The 27646-nt window shown below is 44.8% G+C and overlaps 1 protein-coding gene across 1 annotated transcript; it reads right to left on the bottom strand.

The window, feature by feature from the left end:
• Positions 1-5288: 5288 nt before the first annotated feature.
• On the bottom strand, positions 5289-27454 carry LOC138667098 (oocyte zinc finger protein XlCOF7.1-like). Its single transcript, XM_069755406.1, has 7 exons — positions 27371-27454; positions 22482-22614; positions 22209-22388; positions 22006-22129; positions 21809-21918; positions 21598-21706; positions 5289-7798 (listed from the first exon to the last, which is right to left on the bottom strand). The coding sequence occupies exons 2-7, from the start codon at positions 22551-22553 to the stop codon at positions 7074-7076; spliced, it is 1320 nt and encodes a 439-aa protein (XP_069611507.1). The 5' UTR covers positions 22554-22614; positions 27371-27454; the 3' UTR covers positions 5289-7073.
• Between the last annotated feature and the right edge of the window lie 192 nt (positions 27455-27646).

The following is a 27646-nucleotide window of genomic DNA, read 5'->3' as shown; positions in this document are numbered from 1 at the left end:
TCTGTGGTTGGCTTGCAGAGTCTGTGGCTTGCTGGCAGAGTCTGTGGCTGGCAAAGTCTGTGGCTGGCAGGCTCTCTTGATGGCTGGTAATGAGTGAGGGCCTCACTGGGATTGTTTATATATGTGTCCTGTGGGCCAGGCAATTGTTTATGAGCATGCTCAGATTAAAAAACCAGATCAGGTCACCGGATCCATCTTTTTCCGGATCCAGCGCATTCCGGCGCCCATAGACTTGCATTGTAGCTTTTTCGCCGCAGACAAAAAACGTCACTGCAGACGTTTTTTCCGGACTCCGGAATGGAAATTTTTGCCGGATCCGGAAAAAAAGTAAGGAACGGTGGGCCATGCGGCGCAATCCTGCGCTAATACAAGTCAATGGGAAGAAAATGGATCCGCTTTTTTTTTCCGCTGGTTACGGTTTTTCAAAAAAGAGCCGGAATGGGCCAGAAGGAAAAAACCTGATGTGTTTGTCAGTTCTTGCATTGTCTGCATAGGCTTCGTGAGTTTGAATCCCTCCTTCATAAAGTTAACATCTTAGTGACAGAGCCAATTTGGTATTTAATGACCAAGCCAATTTTTACAATTCTGACTACTGTCACTTTATGAATTTATTGCTCTGGAACGCTTCAGCGTATTCCAATGATTCTGAGATTTTTTTTAATATATACATATATTGTATTTCACGTAAAAACATTTCTTCGATATAACTTGCGTATATTTACAAAAAACAAACAGAAATTTGGCAAAAATTTTGAAAATTTTGCAATTTTCAAACTTTTCATTTTTTGTACCCTTAAATCAGTGAGTGGTGTCACCCAAAATAGTTAATAAATAACATTTCCCACATGTCAACTTTACATCAAAGCAATTTGGGAAACATATTTTTATTTGTCATGAGTCCTAGTGATGAGCGAGTGTACTCGTTGCTCGGGTGACCTCCAATTATTTATGACTGCTCGGAGATTTAGTTTTCATCGCGGCAGCTGAATGATTTACAGCTACTAGCCAGGCTGAGTACAAGTGGGGGTTGCCTGGTTGCTAGGGAATCCCCACATGAAATCAAGCAGGCTAGTAGCTATAAGTCATTCAGCTGTCGCGATGAAAACTAAATCTCCGAGCAGTCATAAACACTCGAAGGTCACCCGAACGTGCTCGGGAAAACCCGAGCAATGAGTACACTCGCTCATCACTAGGACATTATAAGGGTTAAAAGTTGACCAGCGATTTCTCATTTTTCCAACAAAATTTACAAAACTATTTTTTAGGGACCACCTCACATTTGAAGTGAGTTTGGGGGTTAATATAACAGAAAATACCCAAAAGTGACACCGTCAAGGTGCGCAAACCACATTCAAGAAGTTTATTAACCCTTCAGGTGCTTCACAAGAACTAAAGCCATATGGAAGGAAAAAAATACCATTTTACTTTTTTGACAAAAAATTTACTTTGGAACCAAATTTTTTTATTTTCACAAGGGTATCAGGAGAAAATGGAAGACAGAATTTTTTGTGCAATTTCTCCTGAGAACGCCAATGGGGGGATGTGGGGGAAAGCCATTATTTTGGCGCATGGCAGGGCTCAGAAGAGAGAGACCACTGTTTGACTTTTTGAATGCAAAATTGACTGGAATCAATGGCAGTGCCATATCACGTTTGGAGACCCCATGATGTACCTAAACAGTGAATCCCCCCAATTTTAACTCCAACCCTAACCCCAACACACACTTATCCCCAATCCCAAACCTAACCACAACCCTAACCTCAGCACACCTCTAACCCTAATCCCAACCACAAGCCTAACGCTAATACACCCCTAACCGTAATCCCAACCATAACCACAACCATAATTCTAACCACAACCCTAACTTCAGCATAACACTAACTTTAGCCCAACCCTAACCTTAGCCCCAATGCTAACCCTAGCCCCACCCTAACCCCTGCCCCAACCCTACCTCTACCCTAGCACTAGCCCATCTCTAACCTTAACTTTAGCCCAACCCTAGCGCTAATGGAAAAATGGAAATAAATACATTTTTTAAATTGTATTATTTTTACCTAACTAAGGGGATGATAAGGGGGGGTTTGATGTACTTCTTTTCTTTATTTTGATCACTGAGATAGGGTCTATCACAGTGATCAAAATGAACCAATAGGACAAATTTCCTATTGTTGCCGGGTGTCGGCCGGCAGATCTCGGCGGGCGCACTGCGCATGCGCCCACCATTTTCTTCTCGGAAGAATACGCTGCCGGCCGGGGGAATTCACGGGGGGATGCAGGGACACCGGAGGTACTGGGGAGGGGAACCCCATATCTCTCTCCTCTGAGAGAGAAAAGAGAAATTAAATGGGAAATCTGACTTTTATTTTAGTGGTCGCCGTTATTCCGTTAATAACGGCGATCGCAACACTGGGGTCGGTAAAAACCGACCCGAATCATGTTCTCTGGGGTCTCAGCTACCCCCGGTAGCGAGAGCCTGGAGAAATTCCGATGCTGGGGGGCGCTTAAAAGCGGCACTGAGGCATAAGTACCCTTAACTGCCACCATTAAAAGGCGTATTGGTGGTTGTTAAGGGGTTAAACAGGATGTGTCTGACCATGTCACACATACCACATGCCCAGATAAGGTAGTAAAATGTGAAAATTACATTTACTGGTGACTACCAATGGGTGTAGTTTTATTTCCCCCTCTACAATGTCATCTACTGTTGTCATAGGTGACGGCGAAATACAGTGAATGATGGCCCGGTTATTAAGGTGTTGAGAAGGAGTGGTTTTTTTACTCTTTTTAATTTTGTCTTATATGCATGTCCTTATACAGGAAAAAAATGTTTCATAACAATTTTTTTCATTTAAAATCCATCTTATCTTCTGTTTTGGATGTTATATTGTCACTCTGTAAAAGTGGCGTAATACATTGCAATCAGACGTCTTCTCCATGCTGTTCCCATTCCATATGAGTGCTGTTTCCATCTCAGCGATTTTCCTGCCCCCCCCAGCCCTTCTGATAGGGTCTCACAGAAAAATTCTTGAGTTTCCCAAGCGTCTGACATGCTCGATTCCGAGCACTAGAGCATTTTAATGCTCTATCATGACTACTGGTTACGAAAATGGGGGGGAACCCACGTCATTTTTTTTCATTTATTTAGGTTAATACATCTACAATAAACTACACACGCAAGGTACTAGTTATATATTTCACGGAAAACTATATCTTTCCACATCATTAACACCTAACAATCTGTCATTTCTATTTTTGCATTTTATTCTGGTACATGTCACACGTACGGCACAGGGATGTCATCCGCGTGCGCATGTGCAAAACGTTTTGTGCTGCCGTAAAAAAACTTGTGCGCAGCCCCATAGATTATAATGGGATTGTGTGTGTACGTGTCTCCGGTACGTGTGAAAATGGACTCCACACGTACCGGAAACACGGATGTGTGAAAGGGTTCTTAAACTGTTTTCGCTACCCTTATTTATAGGTAACCACCACTTTATTTTGAAAAGAGCATATTAGGCGTAGTGAACACCCGCCAAGTGTAATACTGTAATTTAACGTCTATCTGTCACGCACAGTGTAGGAAAGACTGAGTGCAATATGAAGGGATGAGGGGAAGGGAGCCCAACACTAGGGAAGGGGGAAGTGGGGACTCCTAGGCAGATATAAAGTCACTCTGTCTTCCCTAAACATCCCTATATAGGCACTTATCGCCGAGCAGGAACCTAATCCCTGCATGACCCTGGCAATAAGCCCTGCTTAGGGAAGGACGGGGTATGCACTAGTCAATCTCCACTGCAACTAAAGACAGCTGGGGAACATTTATCTTGAGTAGACTCAGAGAGGTAACACAGACATCCTCCAACAACACCAAAGAGGAAGATAACCGACTGCTATAGCTCCAAGCCTCAACAGGGGAAAATGGAAATAGCATTGGCAACTCCCAGAAGCAGACAGAAAGTCTATAAACACCCAGTCCAGGTGTGTCAATTGTCAAAGAGGCGGGGGAGGTTGCCACTGGGTCCAAGAATCAGAAGGACTAGGATGGCGTCTGCAAAGCCAACCACTGAGACCTTCTGCATCCAGATGCTGTGCGACTGTCTGCAGCCTCTCAAAGTCAGTAGCAGGCGGATTGTTTAGTAGCGCTGGAAGAGTAGCCCCAATAAGGGAAGGGTGCAAAGTCCCCCAGCAGCTCCAGCTGAACACCTCTGAAGGAGGACAGAAACAGGAAAAGGGTGAAACTCGATCAAAGGAGCGCCGAAAGGAATCTCTGACACCAAAATAGGGTTAAGCCACAACGTGTTTCAATGGAAGTACCGTCTTCATCAGGTGGACATTTATTGGTAACAATAAGGAGGCAGTATATAAGTACAAAACAACCAATCACAACACTATTAAAATTACATATGCAAATTATTAAAAAAAAAACAAAACACACAGTCACATATAACACAGCTTGTCACAAAATATGGCCATGAACTTGTATTGAACACATTTGGAAACCTGTAAGGTAAATACAGTAAGATCCAAAAAAGGATTATAAACAATGGGATAGAAAAACCTATTGACAGATTCCCTTTAATACAAAGTGCAAGTGTTGTATGACACCATTCAGACTGACGGTGTTGAGCGGCCCTAATTTAGCTTTTTTTATACTGTCTATTACTGAATTTTTTGTGGTCTGACAGAGGACCAGGTCCACTGACAATTTGATAAAAAGACTTTATATGAGCAATATTTTGGACATTTATTTAATCAATATTTTGTAACAATTTTTGCAGATAATTGTGGTTTGATAATTTTATCAACTTAATCTTGATAAAACTAACTGTTTCTTGGACAACAAGTAGCTGTGTAATAAAGATTTATTTTGTGTGGACATACGAGGAGGAAGAAATTATGCCTGCGGATGTAAAACTGATGCATTTGCACACAGCGACAGTATGCATATTGTTTGATATCAATCTCGCTTATTAGGCTATGTTCACACCTTGCGGCGTCCCTCTGCGGGTTTTCCCGCAGCGGATTTGATAAATCTGCAGGGCAAAACAACTGCGGTTCTCCCTGCAGATTTATCGCGGTTTGTTCCGCGTTTTCCGCTGCGGGTTTCCGCCTATACTATTGATGCTGCATATGCAGCAATATGCAGCATCAATAGTAATGTTAAAAATAATAAAAATTGGTTATACTCACCCTCTGACGTCCCGATCCCTCGGCGCTGCACCCGGCGGTCCGGTTCCAGAGATGCTGTGCGAGAAGGACCCTTCGTGACGTCACGGTCATGTGACCGCGACGTCACCGCAGGTCCTGGTCGCACAGCAACTCTGACCGGACAGCCGCGTGCAGCGCCCAGGAGCTCCGGACATCAGAGGGTGAGTATAACCAGATTTTATTATTTTTTAACCCCAAATATGGTTCCCAGGGCCTGGAGGAGAGTCTCCTCTCCTCCACCCCGGGTACCACCCGCACATTATCCGCTTACTTCCCGCAACGTGGGCACAGCCCCATGCGGGAAGTAAGCGGTTCAATGTATTCCTATGGGTGCAGAATCGCAGCGATTCTGCACAAAGAAGTGACATGCTGCGGGTTGTAAACCGCTGCGTTCCCGCGCGGTTTTTCCCGCAGCATGTGCACAGCGGTTTGCGGTTTCCATAGGGTTTACATGTTACTGTAAACGCTATGGAAACTGCTGCGGACCCGCAGCATCAAAATCGCGGCGGTTCCGCGGTAAAAACCGCTAAGTGTGAATATAGCCTTAGAGTGTCCACAAAGGACTTTCAAGCAGAGCGCCTTCTGTAAGGGTATGTGCACACGATGCAGATTTAGTGCAGAACTGCTGCAGATTTTTCTGCAGCAGAAACGCTGCAGAACTGCACTGTGATCACAGTACAATGTAAATCAATGGGAAAAAAAAAAAGCTGTGCACATGGTGCAGAAAAATCTGTGCAGAAACGCTGCAGTTTTCAAAGAAGTGCCTGTCACTTCTTTTGTGCAGTTCTGCAGCGTTTCTGCACCCCTCCATAATAGAAATCTGCAGGTGCGTTTTTGATGCGTTTTTGATGCGTTTTTCATGCGTTTTTTGTGCAGATTTGTGCTCAAAAAACGCATAAAAAACGCATAAAAAACGCATAAAAAACGCATCAAAAACGCATCAAAAACGCACCTGCAGATTCTGCCAGGAGATGCAGATTTAGTGCAGAACTGCAGCAGATTTTTCTGCACTAAATCTGCATCGTGTGCACATACCCTTAGATGGACCACATCCTGATCATATTTGTTCCCCAGGAGCAAGGCCATGAATGTATGAATGTACATTGTACAAACCCTCATTTCTTTCCAACTCACTAGCCAATGTCTTAACACACTTCAGATATTATCAATTAAAGGGGCATGCTCTGGCAAGAACTCTTCATGCAAACAGTTCAATGCAAGTTTAAGGCTGCCGTCACACTAGCAGTATTTGGTCAGTATTTTTACATCAGTATTTGTAAGACCAAACCAGGAGTGGGTGATAAATACAGAAGTGGTGCATATGTTTCTATTATACTTTTCCTCTATTTGTTCCACTCCTGGTTTTGGCTTACAGATACTGATGTAAAATACTGACCAAATACTGCTAGTGTGACGGCAGCCTAAGACTGTATGCACATGTTCAGGATTTTTTGCGTTTTTTTTTCACTATAAAAACACCATAAAAACGCTTAAAAAACGCATACATATGCATCCCATCATTTATTATTATTTATTTATATAGCACCATTATTTTATAATGCATTCCACAATTTAGGTGCATAAGTTGCGTTTTTTTCCGCGAAAAAAACGCATTGTGGTAAAAAATGCAGCATGTTCATTAATTTTGCGGATTTTTCGCGGATTTCCCACTATATTATTGCATTGGGAACCTCCGGAAAAAAACAAAAAAATCAGCAAAAAAAAGCGCAAAAAATGTGAGAAAAAAACGCATGCGGATTTCTTGCAGAAAATGTCCGGTTTTGTTCAGGAAATTTCTGCAAGGAATCCTGATGTGTGATCATAGCCTAATTCTTGGAGTAGAACATTTCCAACAGTCTGATCCACTAGGAGAGCTTCAGTATGGTGTGAGTTTTCAGATGTTTCTCAAGATGTGATTTCTGGATGAAGCATTTCCCACATTCAAAACATGAGAATGGCTTCTCCCCTGTGTGATTTTTCAGATGTTCAATAAGATGTCTTTTCTGGATAAAACGCTTCCCACAGTTTGAACAAAGAAACGGCTTCACCCCTGTGTGAACTCTTTGATGTCTATCCAGATGAGATTTTCTAGCAAAACGTTTTCCACATTCTGAACATAAAAAAGGCTTCTCTCCTGTGTGAGTTCTCTGGTGTTCAACAAGAACTGATTTTGTAGTGAAGCTTTTCCAACATTCTGTACATGAATATGGCTTCTCTCCTGTGTGAACTCTGTGATGCTCAACAAGAACCGATTTCCTGGTAAAGCATTTCCCACATTCAGAACAAGGATACGGCCTCTCGTTCCTGTGAATTCTGCTGTGCATATAAAGGTTAAAAGCATTTTTATACAATTTCCCACATTCAGAACATTGAAATATTTTACCCTCCTTGAGTCCTGTGTGTGGTTTACCAGTCTGGGATTGGTCAGGTGAAACTTTCTTGTGGTTAGATGGATAAGAAGAGAGATCTCTACTGTAAGAGACTGATGGTATATATGGGGTAATGATGTTTTCTCCAGATGAATCATTATTTTCTACTTCATAATTTAGAGGTAAAGAGTATCCCTCTAACTGTTTTCTACAGTAACCTGCTGGAAGAAGAACATTTGCATTTTAATGTAAAATAAAAAAAAAATGCAATTTTACAATTGTTGGGATTTGTTTTTAAGGTTTTCAAAAATGACTTGACAACATGATTCTCCAGGTCTGCCGGATTACAGCGACACCAAACCTCTTTTTTTTTAAATATACGGTAAGTAGAAAAAAAAATTAGAAATTTCTTAAAAAGAAAAATTTACTTTTGTCGGCATATTTTGACATTTTCATTTTTACGATGATGTAGCTGTGTAAAGGCTTTTTTATTTTCTTTAGGCATTAGGTGAGCTAATGTTTGAATCGCTATCCTTTTGGCTGCCCCAAAAGGATAGCGATAAACACATTGGCTCGCTTAATATGATGTTTTGATTGCTAATTACTACACTTTTTGTGGATTTGCAAAAAAAGAAAAAAGGAATATTGGTATTTCATTTTTTTGCTACAAATCGGGTTAATGAATTTTATACTTTCATAGCCCAGACTTTTATGACCGCACTGATAGCAAACATGTTTATTTATTTGCTATTTTTAATGGGAAAAAGGGATGTGATTTGAATTTGTATAACTTTTTATTTTTTTACTGTATTTTTAGTCATCTTAGGGGACATGAACTTGCAATCATTCAATATCTTATACTATATTCTGAGCTACTACCTATTTCCTATTAAAGCCAGCCATAGTGTACAGCAGGCTCCCCGCTGCTATGGCATTCCACCGCTTCGCAGTGAGAGCGATGGCCGCTTGGAATGCAATTATCAGTGATGGACAGAGGTTATCAGCAGTGGCTAGAGCTCAGCTCTGCCAGCTGCTGTTAGAGGCAAATGCTGGCTGTATAACACAGCCAACATCTGTTCGGAACGATGCAGGCTCAGCTACCGAGCCTGAATCTAAAACGGAGACCCAAGAAATAATGTACTAGTACATCATATATCAGGATGCAGTTATAGGAGTTTTACAGGATTAAAAAAAGGATCCTCACTTCCAAAAACAGTGTCACATCGGACCACTTCAGTGCAGCTGATCTGCCCAGAACCATGGACAGGTAGTGCATTACATGGGAAATAAGCAGCATTCAACTTGAATCCTGTACAAACCCTTGCATGCTATGACAAACTAGGGCAGACAGTGCCTCCATGACTTGTTTGTATGAAGGGAGGACTGGATGGTAACAGTGACTTTCTGAAGCTTTATTAATATGAAGAATTGTTACAGAAATGTATAAGAAAGAAAATCAAATTATTTTTGCACTGAATGGCGTAGTGCCCTCAAGTCAATATTCATACAGACACACACACTGATCTACGGAAAGAAAGATGTGGAAAAATACATATTTCTCATATTTAAAAATCATAATGAAAATTTGGATATCTGAATAATAGTTAATGTTAAGGTCGATAAAATGTTTATAGGTTTCTCGCCATAAGGACTGAAGTATTGGAGCTCCAGCTGGCATTACATGTCACCAATCTCAAGGGGGTTTCCACTTTTATGATAGGTCATGAATAGAGTTGAGCGACCTTGACCTTTTTAGAGTCGAGCCGGGTTTTGCGAAACCCGACTATGTCCAAAGTCGGGTCGAGTGAAATCGGCCGATTATGACGTAAAGTCGGGATCGACCGAAACACGAAACCCAATGCAAGTCAATGGGGCAGCATAGTCGGCAGTGAGTGGGGGCCAGGAAAACACCTAGAGTGCCCATTTTAATGTCAAAACCATCCATTCTTCTTAATGAAGCTTGTCAAGCGTAATTTACCTTATAATAATTGGAAGGCATTTGAAATTGGGGGTCATTTGGCTAAAGTTGTGGGGGGTAGGGCTGGTTCAAGTAATTAGTGGGCCCAGGAAATCTGGACCACGTCACGGCAGTGGAGCAGGGAGAGGTAAGTATTTCAACTTTGCAAGTGCTGTGAACCTGAGCAAGCAGGGGGGGCCCACTCGTTGGCATTGGCACTGGCACAGGGCCCCTCAAAGTACAGCGGTGTGTTTGCACGGCGGGGGCGCCTCCCACCGGCAGCAACACTTTTGCGTACTATGAGAGGCCCTGTGCCAGTGACGTCGCCAACTAGTATTCCTCCCCCCACCTGATGAAGGAACCTGCACTTTCATCTGCACCTTCCTCTTTGTCCCCGTGTAAGGTGGTATGGTATGCGGGAAGAGCAACCTGACTTTCAGCAGGGTCACAATGTTGTTGTGTAGCGTGCACGGGGAATGTTGCGTTATGGGTCAATGTACCAGCAGACTCATCTATCACTGGCTGGGCAATGGGCACGATGAAGTGGAAACACAGATATAGGCCCAAAGAAGAAAGTGGGCTAAATGCAGTTCAAAATTGGTAACACAGGAATAACCAGGGGGCATTGCAGTGGAGGACAACTGGAATGAGAGGCTGACACAGAGAGTAGGGCCAAATCAGTAAGTAGTCGAAATGCAGTTCAAAATTGGCAACCGTAGTAAACAGGCGGCACAGCTTTGTTCAGTGGAGGAGAACAGCAAGGAGTGGCAGACACCGATAGTAGGCCCCAAACCAACTAGTACGCCAAATGCAGTTGTTCCATTTAACCACAATTTAATGAGAGCCTGAAGATAGAAGCTCAGGAAAGGCAACCTGGGGAACACCTTGGAGTGTAACACACCATCTCTCTCCACCCCATACCCATTTTGTATGGCCTAATGCAGTGTACTTTTCTACAACTACTAAACGAGAGTCGGAAGACCGAAGCAATGGCAAGGAAACCTGGGGAACACCTTAGAGTGTAACACACCCTCTCTCTACACCCCATACCCAATTTGAAGGTCTAATGCAGTGTAGTTTCCAAGAACTACTAAACGAGAGCCGGAAGATCGAAGCTCAGGAAAGGCAACCTGGGGAACACCTTGGAGTGTAACACACCCTCTCGCTACACCCCATACCCAATTTGAAGGCCTAATGCAGCGTAGTTTCCAACAACTACTAAACGAGAGCCGGAAGATCGAAGCTCAGGAAAGGCAACCTGGGGAACACCTTGGAGTGTAACAAACCCTCTCTCTACACCCCATACCCAATTTGTAGGCCTAATGCAGCGTAGTTTCCGACAACTACTAAACGAGAGCATGAAGATCGAAGCTCAGGAAAGGCAACCTGGGGAACACCTTGGAGTGTAACACACCCTCTCTCTACACCCCATACCCAATTTGTAGGCCTAATGCAGCGTAGTTTCCGACAACTACTAAACGAGAGCCGGAATATCGAAGCTCAGGAAAGGCAACCTGGGGAACACCTTGGAGTGTAACACACCCTCTCTCTACACCCCATACCCAATTTGAAGGCCTAATGCAGTGTAGTTTCCAAGAACTACTAAACGAGAGCCGGAAGATCGAAGCTCAGGAAAGGCAACCTGGGGAACACCTTGGAGTGGAACACACCATCTCTCTACACCCCATACCCAATTTGAAGGCCTAATGCAGCGTAGTTTCCAACAACTACTAAACGAGAGCCGGTAGATCGAAGCTCAGGAAAGGCAACCTGGGGAACACCTTGGAGTGTAACACAACGTCTCTCTACACCACGGAAGGGATGATTCTTAGGAAGGAAGGCTGTTGGAAATAAGCATTGCGCGTCCGAGGGTGATTAGATTCTTATTAGGTATATACTCACCCTCGGACGCGCCCTGCTTCTTTATTTGGAATGAATGTTTATTTGCAATGTGGTGTTGACTTTCTCTATTATTTTGGTAATTAATGATTTTATTATTTTCATTATTTTGCATCTTCTCGGCAATAATATAAAGAAGACGCGACAGGACAACACTCGGTGGATGCCATATGTGTGTTTTCAATTTAAAAAAACTTTCAGTTAACTACTTGCAGGAGAAAGTAATTGTAGCTGGTGGCCATTTTTAGTACTGTACCAGATTTTAGTTGTGTGTTTGTTTTTAATGTTAAAATGTCTGCATTTGATATCTCACCAGTATTTTCTTTTTTATAAGCAAAATACTTATTTTTATATTTTCTGATGTTGGTTCCAGGGGTACACGGCCAGCAGTGCCCTGGTCAGTGTAGTAGTAGTTGAAAGAATGGACCGCAGACAGGCATCGAAGGCCTAAAATAAAAAAATTGGGCTGGCTGTAGGCAATTTTAAATTGGTTCCAGGGGTACACGGACAGCAGTGGTGTGGTCAGTGGAGGCCTAGTGGAAGGAGTGACCGCAGACAGGCATCGAAGGCCTAAAATAATAACACATGGCTGTAGGCAATTTTAAATTGGTTCCAGGGGTACACGGACAGCAGTGGTGTGGTCAGTGGAGGCCTAGTGGAAGGAGTGACCGCAGACAGGCTTCCAAGGCCTAACATAACAAACTTGGGCTGGCTGTAGGCACTTTTAAATTGGTTCCAGGGGTACACGGGCAGCAGTGGTCTGGTCAGTGGAAGTCTAGTGGAAGGAGTGACCGCAGACAGGCTTCCAAGGCCTAACATAACAAACTTGGGCTGGCTGTAGGCACTTTTAAATTGGTTCCAGGGGTACACGGGCAGCAGTGACCTGGTCAGTGTAGTAGTAGTTGAAAGAATGGACCGCAGACAGGCTTCGAAGGCCTAACATAACAAACTTGGGCTGGCTGTAGGCACTTTTAAATTGGTTCCAGGGGTACACGGGCAGCAGTGGTCTGGTCAGTGGAAGTCTAGTGGAAGGAGTGACCGCAGACAGGCTTCCAAGGCCTAACATAACAAACTTGGGCTGGCTGTAGGCACTTTTAAATTGGTTCCAGGGGTACACGGGCAGCAGTGGTCTGGTCAGTGGAAGTCTAGTGGAAGGAGTGACCGCAGACAGGCTTCCAAGGCCTAACATAACAAACTTGGGCTGGCTGTAGGCACTTTTAAATTGGTTCCAGGGGTACACGGGCAGCAGTGGTCTGGTCAGTGGAAGTCTAGTGGAAGGAGTGACCGCAGACAGGCTTCGAAGGCCTAACATAACAAAATTGGGCTGGCTGTAGGCACTTTTAAATTGGTTCCAGGGGTACATGGGCAGCAGTGTATGGTCAGTGGAAGTCTAGTGGAAGGAGTGACGGCAGACAGTCTTCGAAGGCCTAACATAACAAAATTGGGCTGACTGTAGGCACTTTTAAATTGGTTCCAGGGTAACACGGCCAGCAGTGGCCTGGTCAGTGTAGTAGTTGTAGAAAGAAGGGACCGCAGACAGGCTTCGAAGGCCTAACATAACAAAAATGTCAAAACAATGGTATTGTCAGTGCCAGGCATTGAAGGATGTCAGCGCCTAGACTACACATTGGTGAAGCTGTGAGAGATAATTTTGCTAGTGGTAGAGCACTGTTTGAGCTGGGGGGGGGAACTGTCTTGTGGCCGGCGTTACAGGCACAGGGCCCCTCATATTACAACGGTGTGTCTGACGTTGGGTGCGCACCACCACCGCCAGAGACACTTTATTGTACTATGAGGGACCCAGTGGCAGTGCCGTCGACCAAAAGCTGCCACACCCACCTCTTCAGACAAACAGCACTCTCAAGGGTCCAAGCGCAAAGTGGCGATAGCACGGCCCCGTGTGGGGAGTTTGGCCATTTCGTGAGGTGGAAACATGTCGTATGCTGGACAATCAGGTGAAGAAAATTACGAGATTGGAAAAGTCATTCAGAATAGTCCACAGGCAAGACCTTTTCATAGGAAAGCTAGGTGTCAGCCGGGCAGGGTGGGGCAAAAGATTTTGAAATCCAGTTGTGGTTCATTTTAATGAAGGTTAGATCATCTACATTTTGGGTAGCCAGACGAGTCCTTTTTTCTGTTAGTATTGAACCTGCAGCACTGAATACTCTTTCTGATAGGACACTAGCTGCCGGGCAAGCAAGCTCCTGCAATGCATATTCTGCCAATTCTGGCCAGGTGTCTAATTTGGATGCCCAGTAATCAAATGGGAATGACGGTTGAGGGAGAACGTCGATAAGGGATGAAAAATAGTTTGTAACCATACTGGACAAATGTTGTCTCCTGTCACTTTGAATTGATGCTGCAGTACCTGTCCTGTCTGCGGTCATAGAAAAATCACTCCACAACCTGGTCAGAAAACCCCTCTGGCCAACGCCACTTCTGATTTCTGCCCCTCTAACACCTCTGGTCTGCTGGCCCCTGGAGCTCGTGTGAGAACGATCACGGGCGCTGTGTGCAGGGAATGCCAGAAGCAAACGGTCAACAAGAGTTGATTGTTTTGTTGCTAATATTAGTTCCAAGTTCTCATGTGGCATAATATTTTGCAATTTGCCTTTATAGCGAGGATCAAGGAGGCAGGCCAACCAGTAATCGTCATCGTTCATCATTTTTGTAATGCGTGTGTCCCTTTTGAGGATACGCAAGGCATAATCCGCCATGTGGGCCAAAGTTCCCGTTGTCAAATCTGCGGTTGTGCTTGGTTGAGGGGCAGTTGCAGGCAAATCTACGTCACTTGTGTCCCTCAAAAAACCAGAACCCGGCCTTGCCACGCCACCAATTTCCCGTGCCCCCGGGAAAGCTTCCTCATTAAAAATATACTCATCCCCATCATCCTCCTCATCCTCCACCTCCTCTTCGCCCGGTACCTCGTCATGTACACTGCCCTGACCAGACAATCGCTGACTGTCATCAAGGCTTTCCTCTTCCTCTGGTGCAGACGCCTGATCCTTTATGTGCGTCAAACTTTGCATCAGCAGACGCATTAGGGGGATGCTCATGCTTATTATGGCGTTGTCTGCACTAACCAGCCGTGTGCATTCCTCAAAACACTGAAGGACTTGACACATGTCTTGAATCTTCGACCACTGCACACCTGACAACTCCATGTCTGCCATCCTACTGCCTGCCCGTGTATGTGTATCCTCCCACAAAAACATAACAGCCCGCCTCTGTTCGCACAGTCTCTGAAGCATGTGCAGTGTTGAGTTCCACCTTGTTGCAACGTCTATGATTAGGCGATGCTGGGGAAGGTTCAAAGAACGCTGATAGGTCTGCATACGGCTGGAGTGTACAGGCGAACGGCGGATATGTGCGCAAAGTCCACGCACTTTGAGGAGCAGGTCGGATAACCCCGGATAACTTTTCAGGAAGCACTGCACCACCAGGTTTAAGGTGTGAGCCAGGCAAGGAATGTGTTTCAGTTGGGAAAGGGAGATGGCAGCCATGAAATTCCTTCCGTTATCACTCACTACCTTGCCTGCCTCAAGATCTACAGTGCCCAGCCACGACTGCGTTTCTTGCTGCAAGAACTCGGACAGAACTTCCGCGGTGTGTCTATTGTCGCCCAAACACTTCATAGCCAATACAGCCTGCTGACGTATGCCAGTAGCTGCCCCATAATGGGAGACCTGGTGTGCAACAGTGGCAGGTGCGGATGGAGTGTTTGTGCGACTGCGGTCTGTGGACGAGCTCTTGCTTCTGCAGGAGGACGAGGAGGAGGAGGAGGAGGAGGAGGGGGTGCGAACGGCTACAGACAACTGTTTACTAGACCGTGGGCTAGGCAGAACTGTCCCAAACTTGCTGTCCCCTGTGGACCCTGAATCCACCACATTTACCCAGTGTGCCGTGATGGACACGTAACGTCCCTGGCCATGCCTACTGGTCCATGCATCTGTTGTCAGGTGCACCTTTGTGCTCACAGATTGCCTGAGTGCATGGACGATGCGCTCTTTAACATGCTGGTGGAGGGCTGGGATGGCTTTTCTGGAAAAAAAGTGTCGACTGGGTAGCTCGTAGCGTGGTACAGCGTAGTCCATCAGGTCTTTGAAAGCTTCGCTTTCAACTAACCGGTAGGGCATCATCTCTAACGAGATTAGTCTAGCTATGTGGGCGTTCAAACCCTGTGTACGCGGATGCGAGGCTAAGTATTTCCTTTTTCTAACCATAGTCTCATGTAGGGTGAGCTGGACTGGAGAGCTGGAGATCGTGGAACTAGCGGGGGTGCCGGTGGACATGGCAGACTGAGAGACGGTGGGAGATGGTATTGTTGCCGCCGGTGCCCTAGATGCAGTGTTTCCTACTACGAAACTGGTGATTCCCTGACCCTGACTGCTTTGGCCTGGCAAAGATACCTGCACAGATACAGCAGGTGGTGCGCTAAATGGTGGTCCTACACTGCCGGAAGGGATGTTGCGTTGATGACTAGCTTCATTGGCCGAGGGTGCAACAACCTTAAGGGACGTTTGGTAGTTAGTCCAAGCTTTCAAATGCATGGTGGTTAAATGTCTATGCATGCAACTAGTATTGAGACTTTTCAGATTCTGACCTCTGCTTAAGGAAGTAGAACATTTTTGACAGATGACTTTGCGCTGATCAATTGGATGTTGTTTAAAAAAATGCCAGACTGCACTCTTTCTAGCATCGGATACCTTTTCAGGCATTGCAGACTGAGCTTTAACCGGATGGCCACGCTGTCCTCCACCAGGTTTTGGCTTTGCCACGCGTTTTGGGCAAGATACGGGCCCGGCAGATGGAACCTGTGGCGATGTTGATGCCTGCTGCGGCCCCTCCTCCTCCTCTGCTTCAGAACTGCTGCCGCCTGCACCCTGTTCCCCCAATGGCTGCCAATCGGGGTCAAGAACTGGGTCATCTAATAACTCTTCTTGTACCTCCTGCGCAACTTCGTCTGTGTCACCGTGTCGTTCGGTGGTATAGCGTTCGTGATGGGGCAACATAGTCTCATCAGGGTCTGATTCTTGATCAGCACCCTGCGAGGGCAATGTTGTGGTCTGAGTCAAAGGACCAGCATAGTAGTCTGGCTGTGGCTGTGCGTCAGTGCACTCCATGTCAGATTCAATTTGTAATGGGCATGGACTGTTAACTGCTTCACTTTCTAAGCCAGGGACGGTATGTGTAAAGAGCTCCATGGAGTAACCCGTTGTGTCGCCTGCTGCATTCTTCTCTGTTGTTGTTTTTGCTGAAGAGGACAAGGAAGTGACTTGTCCCTGACCGTGAACATCCACTAACGACGCGCTGCTTTTACTTTTACCAGTTTCACGAGATGAGGCAAAAGAGCTAGAGGCTGAGTCAGCAAGATAAGCCAAAACTTGCTCTTGCTGCTCCGGCTTTAAAAGCGGTTTTCCTAATCCCAGAAAAGGGAGCGTTCGAGGCCTTGTGTAGCCGGACGACGAACCTGGCTCCACAGCTCCAGACTTAGGTGCAATATTTTTTCCCCCACGACCACCTGATGCTCCACCACTACCACTACCCTCATTACCAGCTGACAATGAACGCCCCCGGCCACGACCTCTTCCACTAGACTTCCTCATTGTTTTAAAAACGTAACCAAACTAACGTTATTTGTTGCAGTCACACAACTTACACGGTGAGCTATAACTTCAGTATGATTTAGCTACCCCTTTACAGGTTGGTGAGACCACAGCGAAAATCAGGCCCAATGTTACACACTCTTTTTTTGGTGGCTGCAAATTAGAGAGATGCCCCACACGCAGGACTGTCACTGAAGCACAAATGTTAATATTAATGTCACACTATAATTTTTTTTTTATTTTTATTTTTTTCAGGAACACTTTAGAAACCCCCCCAAAAAAAAAAAAAAGATTTTTGCAGGGAGAATTTAGAAAACAAATGTAACAAACTATATGCTTTCTATGGGCCACTGAGTGAGAGATGACGCACACAGGAATCAGGAGTGGCACACAAGCCCAGAGGCCAATATTTTTCTACCAATGATTGATGTAGTTATTTTCTCTGGTAGATTTTAGAACCCAAATCAAGGAAAAAAAATATAGGCTTTCTATGGACCACAATTGGAGAGAGAGAGAGAGAGAGAGAGAGAGAGAGAGAGATGGCACACCCAGGAGTCAAGACTGGCACACAAGCAGAAAGGCCAATATTAATCTCCCACTGTTTTTTTTGGTTGTTTTTTTTTTTTTTTTTTCAGGGAGACTTTAGAAAAAAAAATAATAAAAAAAATATGATTTTATCAGGAAGAATTTAGAAACCAAATAAAATAAAATGATTTTTTCAGGGAGAATTTATAAAACAAATAAAACCAAAAATAGGCGTTCTATGGCCCACTGACTGAGAGATGACGCACCCAGGAGTCAAGACTGGCACACAAGCAGAAAGGCCAATATTAATCTCCCACTGTTTTTTTTTTTTTTTTTCAGGGAGACTTTAGAAAAAAAAATAATAAAAAAAATGTGATTTTATCAGGAAGAATTTAGAAACCAAATAAAATAAAATGATTTTTTCAGGGAGAATTTAGAAAACAAATAAAACCAAAAATAGGCGTTCTATGGCCCACTGACTGAGAGATGACGCACCCAGGAGTCAAGACTGGCACACAAGCAGAAAGGCCAATATTAATCTCCCACTGTTTTTTTTTTTTTTTTTCAGGGAGACTTTAGAAAAAAAAATAATAAAAAAAATGTGATTTTATCAGGAAGAATTTAGAAACCAAATAAAATAAAATGATTTTTTCAGGGAGAATTTAGAAAACAAATAAAACCAAAAATAGGCGTTCTATGGCCCACTGACTGAGAGATGACGCACCCAGGAGTCAAGACTGGCACACAAGCAGAAAGGCCAATATTAATCTCCCACTGTTTTTTTTTTTTTTTTTCAGGGAGACTTTAGAAAAAAAAATAATAAAAAAATGTGATTTTATCAGGAAGAATTTAGAAACCAAATAAAATAAAATGATTTTTTCAGGGAGAATTTAGAAAACAAATAAAACCAAAAATAGGCGTTCTATGGCCCACTGACTGAGAGATGACGCACCCAGGAGTCAAGACTGGCACACAAGCAGAAAGGCCAATATTAATCTCCCACTGTTTTTTTTTTTTTTTTCAGGGAGACTTTAGAAAAAAAAATAATAAAAAAAATATGATTTTATCAGGAAGAATTTAGAAACCAAATAAAATAAAATGATTTTTTCAGGGAGAATTTATAAAACAAATAAAAACAAAAATAGGCGTTCTATGGCCCACTGACTGAGAGATGACGCACACAGGAGTCAGGAGTGGCACACAAACCCAGAGGCCAATATTTTTCTACCAATGATTGATGTAGTTATTTTCTCTGGTAGATTTTAGAACCCAAATCAAGGAAAAAAAATATAGGCTTTCTATGGACCACAATTGGAGAGAGAGAGAGAGAGAGAGAGAGAGAGAGAGAGATGGCACACCCAGGAGTCAAGACTGGCACACAAGCAGAAAGGCCAATATTAATCTCCCACTGTTTTTTTTTTTTTTTTTCAGGGAGACTTTAGAAAAAAAAATAATAAAAAAAAAAAGATTTTATCAGGAAGAATTTAGAAACCAAATAAAATAAAATGATTTTTTCAGGGAGAATTTATAAAACAAATAAAACCAAAAATAGGCGTTCTATGGCCCACTGACTGAGAGAGAGAGAGAGAGAGAGATGGAACGCTTAGTACTGGCACACAAGCCCAAAGGGCAATATTAATCTCCCTTTTTTTTTCCAGGGAGAATTTCTAAAACCCCAAAAAAAAATAAAATAGGCTTTCTATGGCCCACTATTTGTGAGAGAGATGGGACGCTCAGGACTGGCACAGATGGCACGCTCAGGACTGGCACAGAAGCCCAGAGGCCAATATTAATCTCCCTTTTTTTCTGGGAGAATTTATAAAACCAAAAAAATATTTAAATAGGCTTTCTATGGCCCACTATTTGTGAGAGAGATGGCACGCTCAGGACTGGCACAGATGGCACGCTCACAACTGGCACACAAGCCCAGAGGCCAATATTAATCTCCCTTTTTTCAGGGAAAATTTATAAAACAAAAAAAAAAAATAAATAGGCTTTCTATGGCCCACTATTTGTGAGAGAGATGGCACGCTCAGGGCTGGCACAGATGGCACGCTCAGGACTGGCACACAAGCCCAGAGGCCAATATTAATCTCCCTTTTTTTCAGGGAGAATTTATAAAACCCCCAAAAAAAATAAAATAGGCTTTCTATGGCCCACTATTTGTGAGAGAGATGGGACGCTCAGGACTGGCACAGATGGCACGCTCAGGACTGGCACAGAAGCCCAGAGGCCAATATTAATCTCCCTTTTTTTCTGGGAGAATTTATAAAACCAAAAAAAAATTTAAATAGGCTTTCTATGGCCCACTATTTGTGAGAGAGATGGCACGCTCAGGACTGGCACAGATGGCACGCTCACAACTGGCACACAAGCCCAGAGGCCAATATTAATCTCCCTTTTTTCAGGGAAAATTTATAAAACAAAAAAAAAAATTAAATAGGCTTTCTATGGCCCACTATTTGTGAGAGAGATGGCACGCTCAGGGCTGGCACAGATGGCACGCTCAGGACTGGCACACAAGCCCAGAGGCCAATATTAATCTCCCTTTTTTTCAGGGAGAATTTATAAAACCAAAAAAAAAAATAAATAGGCTTTCTATGGCCCACTATTTGTGAGAGAGATGGCACGCTCAGGGCTGGCACAGATGGCACGCTCAGGACTGGCACACAAGCCCAGAGGCCAATATTAATCTCCCTTTTTTTCAGGGAGAATTTATAAAACCCCAAAAAAAATAAAATAGGCTTTCTATGGCCCACTATTTGTGAGAGAGATGGCACACTCAGGACTGGCACACAAGCCCAAAGGCCAATATTAATCTCCCACTGTATTTTTATCAGGGAGAATTTATACACCCCACAAAAAAAAATACAGAAAAATGAAAAGGCTTTCTATGGCCCACTATGTGAGAGAGATGGCACACACAGGGATGGCACTCTAGCAGAAATGCCAAATTGCCAATCTTAATCTCCCACCAAAAAAAAAAAAAAAAAAAAACAGGGAATGTCCTACAATTACTATCTCCCTGCCTGCAGTAATCTCAGCCAGGTATGGCAGGCAGCTACTATCTCCCTGCCTGCAGTAATCTCAGCCAGGTATGGCAGGCAGCAATAAGGAGTGGACTGATGCACAAATGAAATAAAAAGTGTGGACAAACAAAAAAGATAGCTGTGCAGAAAGGAAGGAACAAGAGGATTTGTGCTTTGAAAAAAGCAGTTGGTTTGCACAGCGGCGTACACACAGCAATGCAGCTATCAGGGAGCCTTCTAGGGCAGCCCAATGAGCTACAGCGCTGAGGGGAAAAAAAAAACAAAAAAAACTTCCACTGTCCCTGCACACCGAGGGTGGTGTTGGACAGTGCAAATCGCTGCAGCACAAGCGGTTTTGTGGTTAATGGACCCTGCCTAACGCTATCCCTGCTTCTGACAAAGCGGCAGCAACCTCTCCCTAAGCTCAGATCAGCAGCAGTAAGATGGCGGTCGGCGGGAACGCCTCTTTATAGCCCCTGTGACGTCGCAGACAGCAAGCCAATCACTGCAATGCCCTTCTCTAAGATGGTGGGGACCAGGACCTATGTCATCACGCTGCCCACACTCTGCGTTTACCTTCATTGGCTGAGAAATGGCGCTTTTCGCGTCATTGAAACGCGACTTTGGCGCGAAAGTCGCGTACCGCATGGCCGACCCCGCACAGGGGTCGGATCGGGTTTCATGAAACCCCGACTTAGCCAAAAGTCGGCGACTTTTGAAAATGTTCGACCCGTTTCGCTCAACCCTAGTCATGAATATCAGATTTGTTTGCAGCCCCAGCGATCAGCTGTTTTCAGCTCCAGATGGTGAGTGACTCATAAGTAGAGAAATAAGCATATCTTTCTGACATGATATATTATTAAGTTTTCTATACTTGCTTGCACTGTTGATTTATGCAAAGTTTAAACTTCTGTGTCCATTTAAAGCCAAGGGTCTGGTCAAGGGTTGTGGCCATTTGTGTCTCTAGGGAATACATTTGTCTATACTCTGGGAAAATTACTCACCTGGGATGATATCTACCACAAATTTCTCCTCCATAAACTGATGGTCTTCCCTTTCATACATGTCTTCTTTTTCTATAACTTCAACTTTAATATTAATGAGGTCTTCACTCTGGTTTAACATGAAGCAACAATTGACAAGATGACTGGAGAAGTGTAAGAGAAAGGTTCACTTTGATTAATACAACATCCACATAATGAGGTTTTTACAGACCTCAGGTACATCTCCTTGAAGATCTATTAGGACATTATGATTCTCTAGACAATCCGGTGAACAGAGTGGACTGGGACATTCCTCTGATGGATTTCTGAACCTGGGTCTAACTGTAAGAAACAGACGTGGAATACATTGATTATATGTAATCATCTGATTATAGAATTTTCTAGGTGACTCTTAAAGTCTTCTGTTACCATGTGATGTCAAGAGCCTGTATTTCTCCATCATGATCTCCTGGTACTGATCCTTGTGTTCTTCTATGTAGTCCCACTCCTCCATGGAGAAATATAGAGTGATGTCCTGACACCTTATAGGAACCTGATAAGTAAAATAATAGCATCTAGAAACGTCCCTTGGTGATATCGTGTAATGGCCCAGCAGTTATATCACTGCTCACCTCTCCCGTCAGCAGCTGGAAGATTTTGTTGATGATTTCTAGGATCTTCTCTTTCTCAGCTGATAGGAAGTGAGGTGAGGGCACCACAATGTGACTCAGGGGCATGCTATGTGCATGTGAAGGGCTGCTGGTTGTCAGGCAATCACAAGATGTTGCGGTTCTCCTCACAAATGCATAATCCTGTGTATATAAAGAGACAGGAAGAAATATTATTCCTTAAATTCATCACTTTTGCTGTGATACCCCTCAGTTATTAATGCCAGTCTCACTAACCTCTTGAGTCAGCAGATAGATAATCTCCAGGGTGAGGTTCAATATACTCTCAGTCATCTTGTTTCCATCCATGTCAGGTGGGTTACTCAATGAGAGGACTATCAGAAATAACTTTAATATGGAGGATCATATTCTGCATGAATAAAAGGAAGAAAACGAGTTGATTCACACAGAATAGATGTGGGCAAAGTGCTGCCTGCAGGCCTCATCCAGCACTTTGACCATTCCTATCCAGGGAACTCAAAGAGGTGGTAACAGAGAACATGCAGCTGTCCCACCACACCCCACAACTCAATCCTCACACTCAGGATGCGGATACCAGTGAATACAATGGTGAAACAGGGAGTGGACCACAGAGAACCGGGCCACTGATAATGATAAACTCCTAACTAACTGCCCAAGTGCGGCCAGGAACGCCATAGTGGCCTTAACCATGGATACCCTGCACATAGGGTAAGCAATGCAACTAAAAGAAAAACTATAGAGAATATCTAATTGGGGGTAATTACTAATATTATTAATATCACCCCTAGTACACATTGAAATAGGATCTTTGAGATGGGAATACCCCTTTAATTATTCGGCATGGAGTTCAAGACATCATGCAGCTGGTGGATGATAGAGACCTTGTGCTTCTCCATCTTCCATTTTGAGGATGTCCTACAGATGCTCTATAGCAGGGGTGGGCAATTAATTTTGACATGGGGCCGCATGAGAAAGTGGGATGGTTTTAGAGGGCTGAACTAATATAATTACACCGTATTTTTCGGACTATAAGACGCACCGGACCATAAGGCGCACCCCAAATTTGGGGTGAAAATTGTAGAAAAAAAGATTTTTTATAAGATGGGGGTCCGTCTTATTGTCCGAATTTACAGTATCTGATGGTAAGATTCTTACCTGAGGGCTGGCGGTGGCAGAGCAGGGTCACAGGTGGCATGGTGTTGGCAGAGGTAGGGTGATGCGGTGTGGCGTGCGGCGTGCACCTGAGCAGGGTCCCTTCCTGCTTAGTCGGGCGACGTCACGGCCTGGTGTCCATGGGGGGGTTGCAGCAGTGGTGGTGCGGTGGCGGCGGCAGAGGTGCGGTATGGCGTGCGCAGGGTCCCTTCCACCGGTGAGGTGACGCAGCGGCCAGGAATGCGATGTGCGCACCAGAGCCGGGTTGAATATCGGTGGCGGCGGCCATCTTCCCGAGGCCGCGCGTGCACAGATGGAGTGCTCTGCTTCACGGGGCTTCAGGAAAATGGCTGCGGGAGGCCGCGCGTGCGCAGATGGAGATCGCGGCGGCCATTTTCCTGAAGCCGAGATCTAAATCTGCAATCTCGGCTTCAGTAAAATGGCCGCCGCAATCTCCATCTGCGCACACGTGGCCTCCCGCGGCCATTTTCCTGAAGCTCCGTGAAGCAGAGCACTCCATCTGCGTACGCGCGGCCTCGGGAAGATGGCCGCTGCCACCGATGAATAGGTAATCAACCCGGCTCTGCTCCTCCTCAGAAAACGGCTGGCCGAGCGGTGCCGAGGGCAGCTGTCAGAAGTGACAGCTAGCTGGCGGGCCGCTTAAAATCATAAGGCGGGCCGGATGCGGCCCGCGGGCCACATCTTGCCCAGGTCTGCTCTATAGGGTTTAGGTCTGGAAACATGCTTCGCCAGTCCAGCATCTTCACCCTCAGTTTCTTTAGAAAGGCAGTGGTCGTATTGGAGGTGAGTTTGGGGTCATTATCATGTTAGGATACTGCCCTGCAGCCCAGTTTCTGAAGGCAGGGGATCACGCTCTGCTTCAGTATGTCACAGTACATATTGGCATTCATGGTTCCCTCAATGAACTGTAGCTCCCCAGAGCCGGCAGCACTGATGGATCCCCAAACCATGACCCTCGCACCACTATGCTGTACTGTAAGCAAGACACACTTGTCTCTGTACTCCTCACTTGGTTGCTGCCACGCATGCTTGACGCCATCTGAACCAAATAATTTTAACTTGGTCTCATCAGACCACAGAGCATGGTTCCAGTAATCAATGTCCTTAGTATGCTTGTCTTCAGCAAATTGCGGACTTTTTTGTGCATCATCTTTAGAAGAAGCGTCCTTCCGGGACCACAGCCATGTAGACCAATTTAATGCAGTGTGCGGCATATGGTCTGAGCACTGACAGGCTGACCCCCCATCTCTTTAACCTCTTTTTGACCTCGGAAGGGATAGTACGTCCGAGGTCAGATACTGCGCTTTGATGGGCGGTGAGCCCACATCAAAGCCGGGACATGTCAGCTGTTTTGAACAGCTGACATGTGCCCGCAATAGCGGCGGGTGAAATCGCGATTCCCCCGCCACTATTAACTAGTTAAATGCCGCTGTCAAACGCTGACAGCGGCATTCAACCGGCGCTTCCGGCTGGGCGGCCGGAAATGAGCACATCGCCGACCCTCGTCACATGATCGGGGGTCATTGATGTGTCAGAATGGTAACCATAGAGGTCCTTGAGACCTCTATGGTTACTGATGCCGGCCTGCTGTGAGCGCCCCCCTGTGGTAGGCGCTCATAGCACACCTGCATTTCTGCTGCATAGCAGCGATCTAATAATCGCTGCTATGTAGCAGAGCCGATCGAGTGGTGCCAGCTTCTAGCCTCCCAAGGAGGAAAAAAAGTTTAAAAAAAAAAAGTTAAAAAAAAAAGGTGAAAAAAATAAAAAAAATATAAAAGTTTAAATCACCCCCCTTTCACCCCATTCAAAATAAATCAATAAAAAAAAATCAAACCTACACATATTTGGTATCGCCGCATTCAGAATCGGCCGATCTATCAATAAAAAAAAGGATTGACCTGATCGCTAAACGGGGTAGAGAGAAAAAAATTTGAAATGCCAGAATTAAGTTTTTTTGGTCGCTGCGACATTGCATTAAAAAGCAATAATGGGCGATCAAAAGAACGTATCTGCACCGAAATGCTATCATTAAAAACGCCAGCTCAGCACGCAAAAAATAAGCCCTCAACTGACCCCAGATCATGAAAAATGGAGACGCTACGGGTATCGGAAAATGGCGCAATTTTTTTTTTTTTTTTTTTTTTTTTAGCAAAGCTTGGAATTTTTTTTCGCCACTTAGATAAAAGAGAACTTAGACATGTTTGGTGTCCATGAACTCATAATGACCTGGAGAATCATAATGGCAGGTCAGTGTTAGCATTTAGTGAACCTAGTAAAAAATCCAGTCAAAAAACAAAGTGTGGGATTGCACTTTTTTTGCAATTTCACCACACTTGGAATTTTCTTCCCGTTTTCTAGTACTTGACATGGTAAAACCAATGAATGTCGTTCAAAAGAACAACTCGTCCCGCAAAAAATAAGCCCTCAAATGGCCATAATGATGGAAAAATGAAAAAGTTATGGCTCTGGGAAGAAGGGGAGCAAAAAACGAACACGGAAAAACGGAAAATCCCAAGGTCATGAAGGGGTTAAAGGGAACCTGTCACAAGGTTTGGTCAATATGAGACACAGCCACCACCTTTCAGGCCTGATATACAGCATTCTATAGCAAAGTACTGCAGTGCACATGCGCTGGGGCTCTTTGAACTTTCTCGGTGCTTGCACCCTGCAGTACTTTGCTCTGCCCTCAAAAGGGAACAGAAGTACGCCTATGCAGGAGCGCGATGCCAGGGAGACTGTGTGTATGACGCAGGGACGCGTCATCAACGCAAAGCAAAAAGGAGGGCAGCAACTGTAAGAAGATGGGAGGCGACAAGAAGAGCGACACCCCTCGGACCGGACCGCCCCGCAGGTGAGTATAATAAAAGCTCTAATTCTTCTCTTACAGGTCGGGTTGGGGGCAGATATACAGTATTATAGAATTATGACTATCAGGCCTGAAAGGTGGCGGCCGTATCTTGCATCGGTCTGACATGGTGACAGGTTTGCATTAGCCTCGGTAGCAATGCTGGCAGCACTCATACGTCTAAGACAACCTCTGGATATGACGCTGAACTTGTGCGGTCACTTCTATGGTCGACCATGTTTGGTCAGTTCTGTGTGGAACCTGACTTGTTGAACCGCTGCATGGTCTTGGCCACCGTGCTGGTAATCTTATAGCCTCGGACATCTTTATGTAGAGCAACAATTCTCTTTTTTCAGATCCTTAGAAAGTTCCATGAGGCCAGTCTCACACGTCCAGATAATTCCGGTACCGGAGTTATCCATGTCCGTGTGCTCACGTAGGCCATCCGTGTGATGTCTGTGAGTACATTTTTAGGGTCCGAGTGCTGTCCGTTTGCTGTACGTGTGTCCGTCTCCTGCAACAATTTTTAAAATTTTAAGCCTATGACAAGAAAAACGCGCATGGACAGCATCCGTGTGCGGTACGTGTTTATACGGACCCATTGACTTTAATGGGTCCGTGTGATCCGTGCGCTCCCACGAACACTGACATGTCTCCGTGTTTTGCACACGGACACACGGTCCGTGAAAACACGCTGACATGTGCAGAGACACATCGATTTTAATATGTCTACGTGAGTCAGTGTCTCCGGTACGTGAGGAAACTGACACCTCACGTACCGGAGCCACTGACGTGTGAAACTGGCCTGAGGTGCCATGTTCACCTTCCAGTGACCAGTATAAGAGAGTGTGAGAGCACCAAATGTTACACACATGACACCGGCGAGGGAAAAGGGCTGACTGGGCAGAGTTTGGCCATTTTCATGTAGGGGTGTACTCACTTTTGTTGCCAGCAGTTTAGACATTGTGTTATTAGAGGGCACACCACATTCACACTGTTATACAAGCTGCGCACTGACTGCTGGATATTGTGTCAACGCGTCAGATCTTCAGTGTTGTCCCATGAAAAGATATTATAAAATACAATCTGTGAGGGGTGTACTCACTTTTGTGATATACAGTCCTACCTTCCATCCACACACCTGCTCATCCACAGCTGATAATGACTAGCAGAGTCCTGTGTACAGTCAGGGCTGTAGCCATACACTAGCTGGTCATGTGACTCTGAGACCCCGCCCACACACGTTACCAATCACGTGACGGACGTCACGAGGTCCTGCAGTAGCCTGATAGGGGGGCTGCTCCCTGCCGCTCGTCACCACCGAGGGGCGCTAGAGCTGCTCCTCACACCGGGGCACAGACTGTGTAAGAGTGGAGTGACGTTACTTCTAGCAAACATTGGG

This window comes from Ranitomeya imitator, chromosome 2, assembly GCF_032444005.1.
Source record: "Ranitomeya imitator isolate aRanImi1 chromosome 2, aRanImi1.pri, whole genome shotgun sequence".
In the NCBI taxonomy this organism is placed as follows: Eukaryota; Metazoa; Chordata; class Amphibia; order Anura; family Dendrobatidae; genus Ranitomeya; species Ranitomeya imitator.
This window is presented reverse-complemented; position numbering and strand designations above follow the sequence as displayed.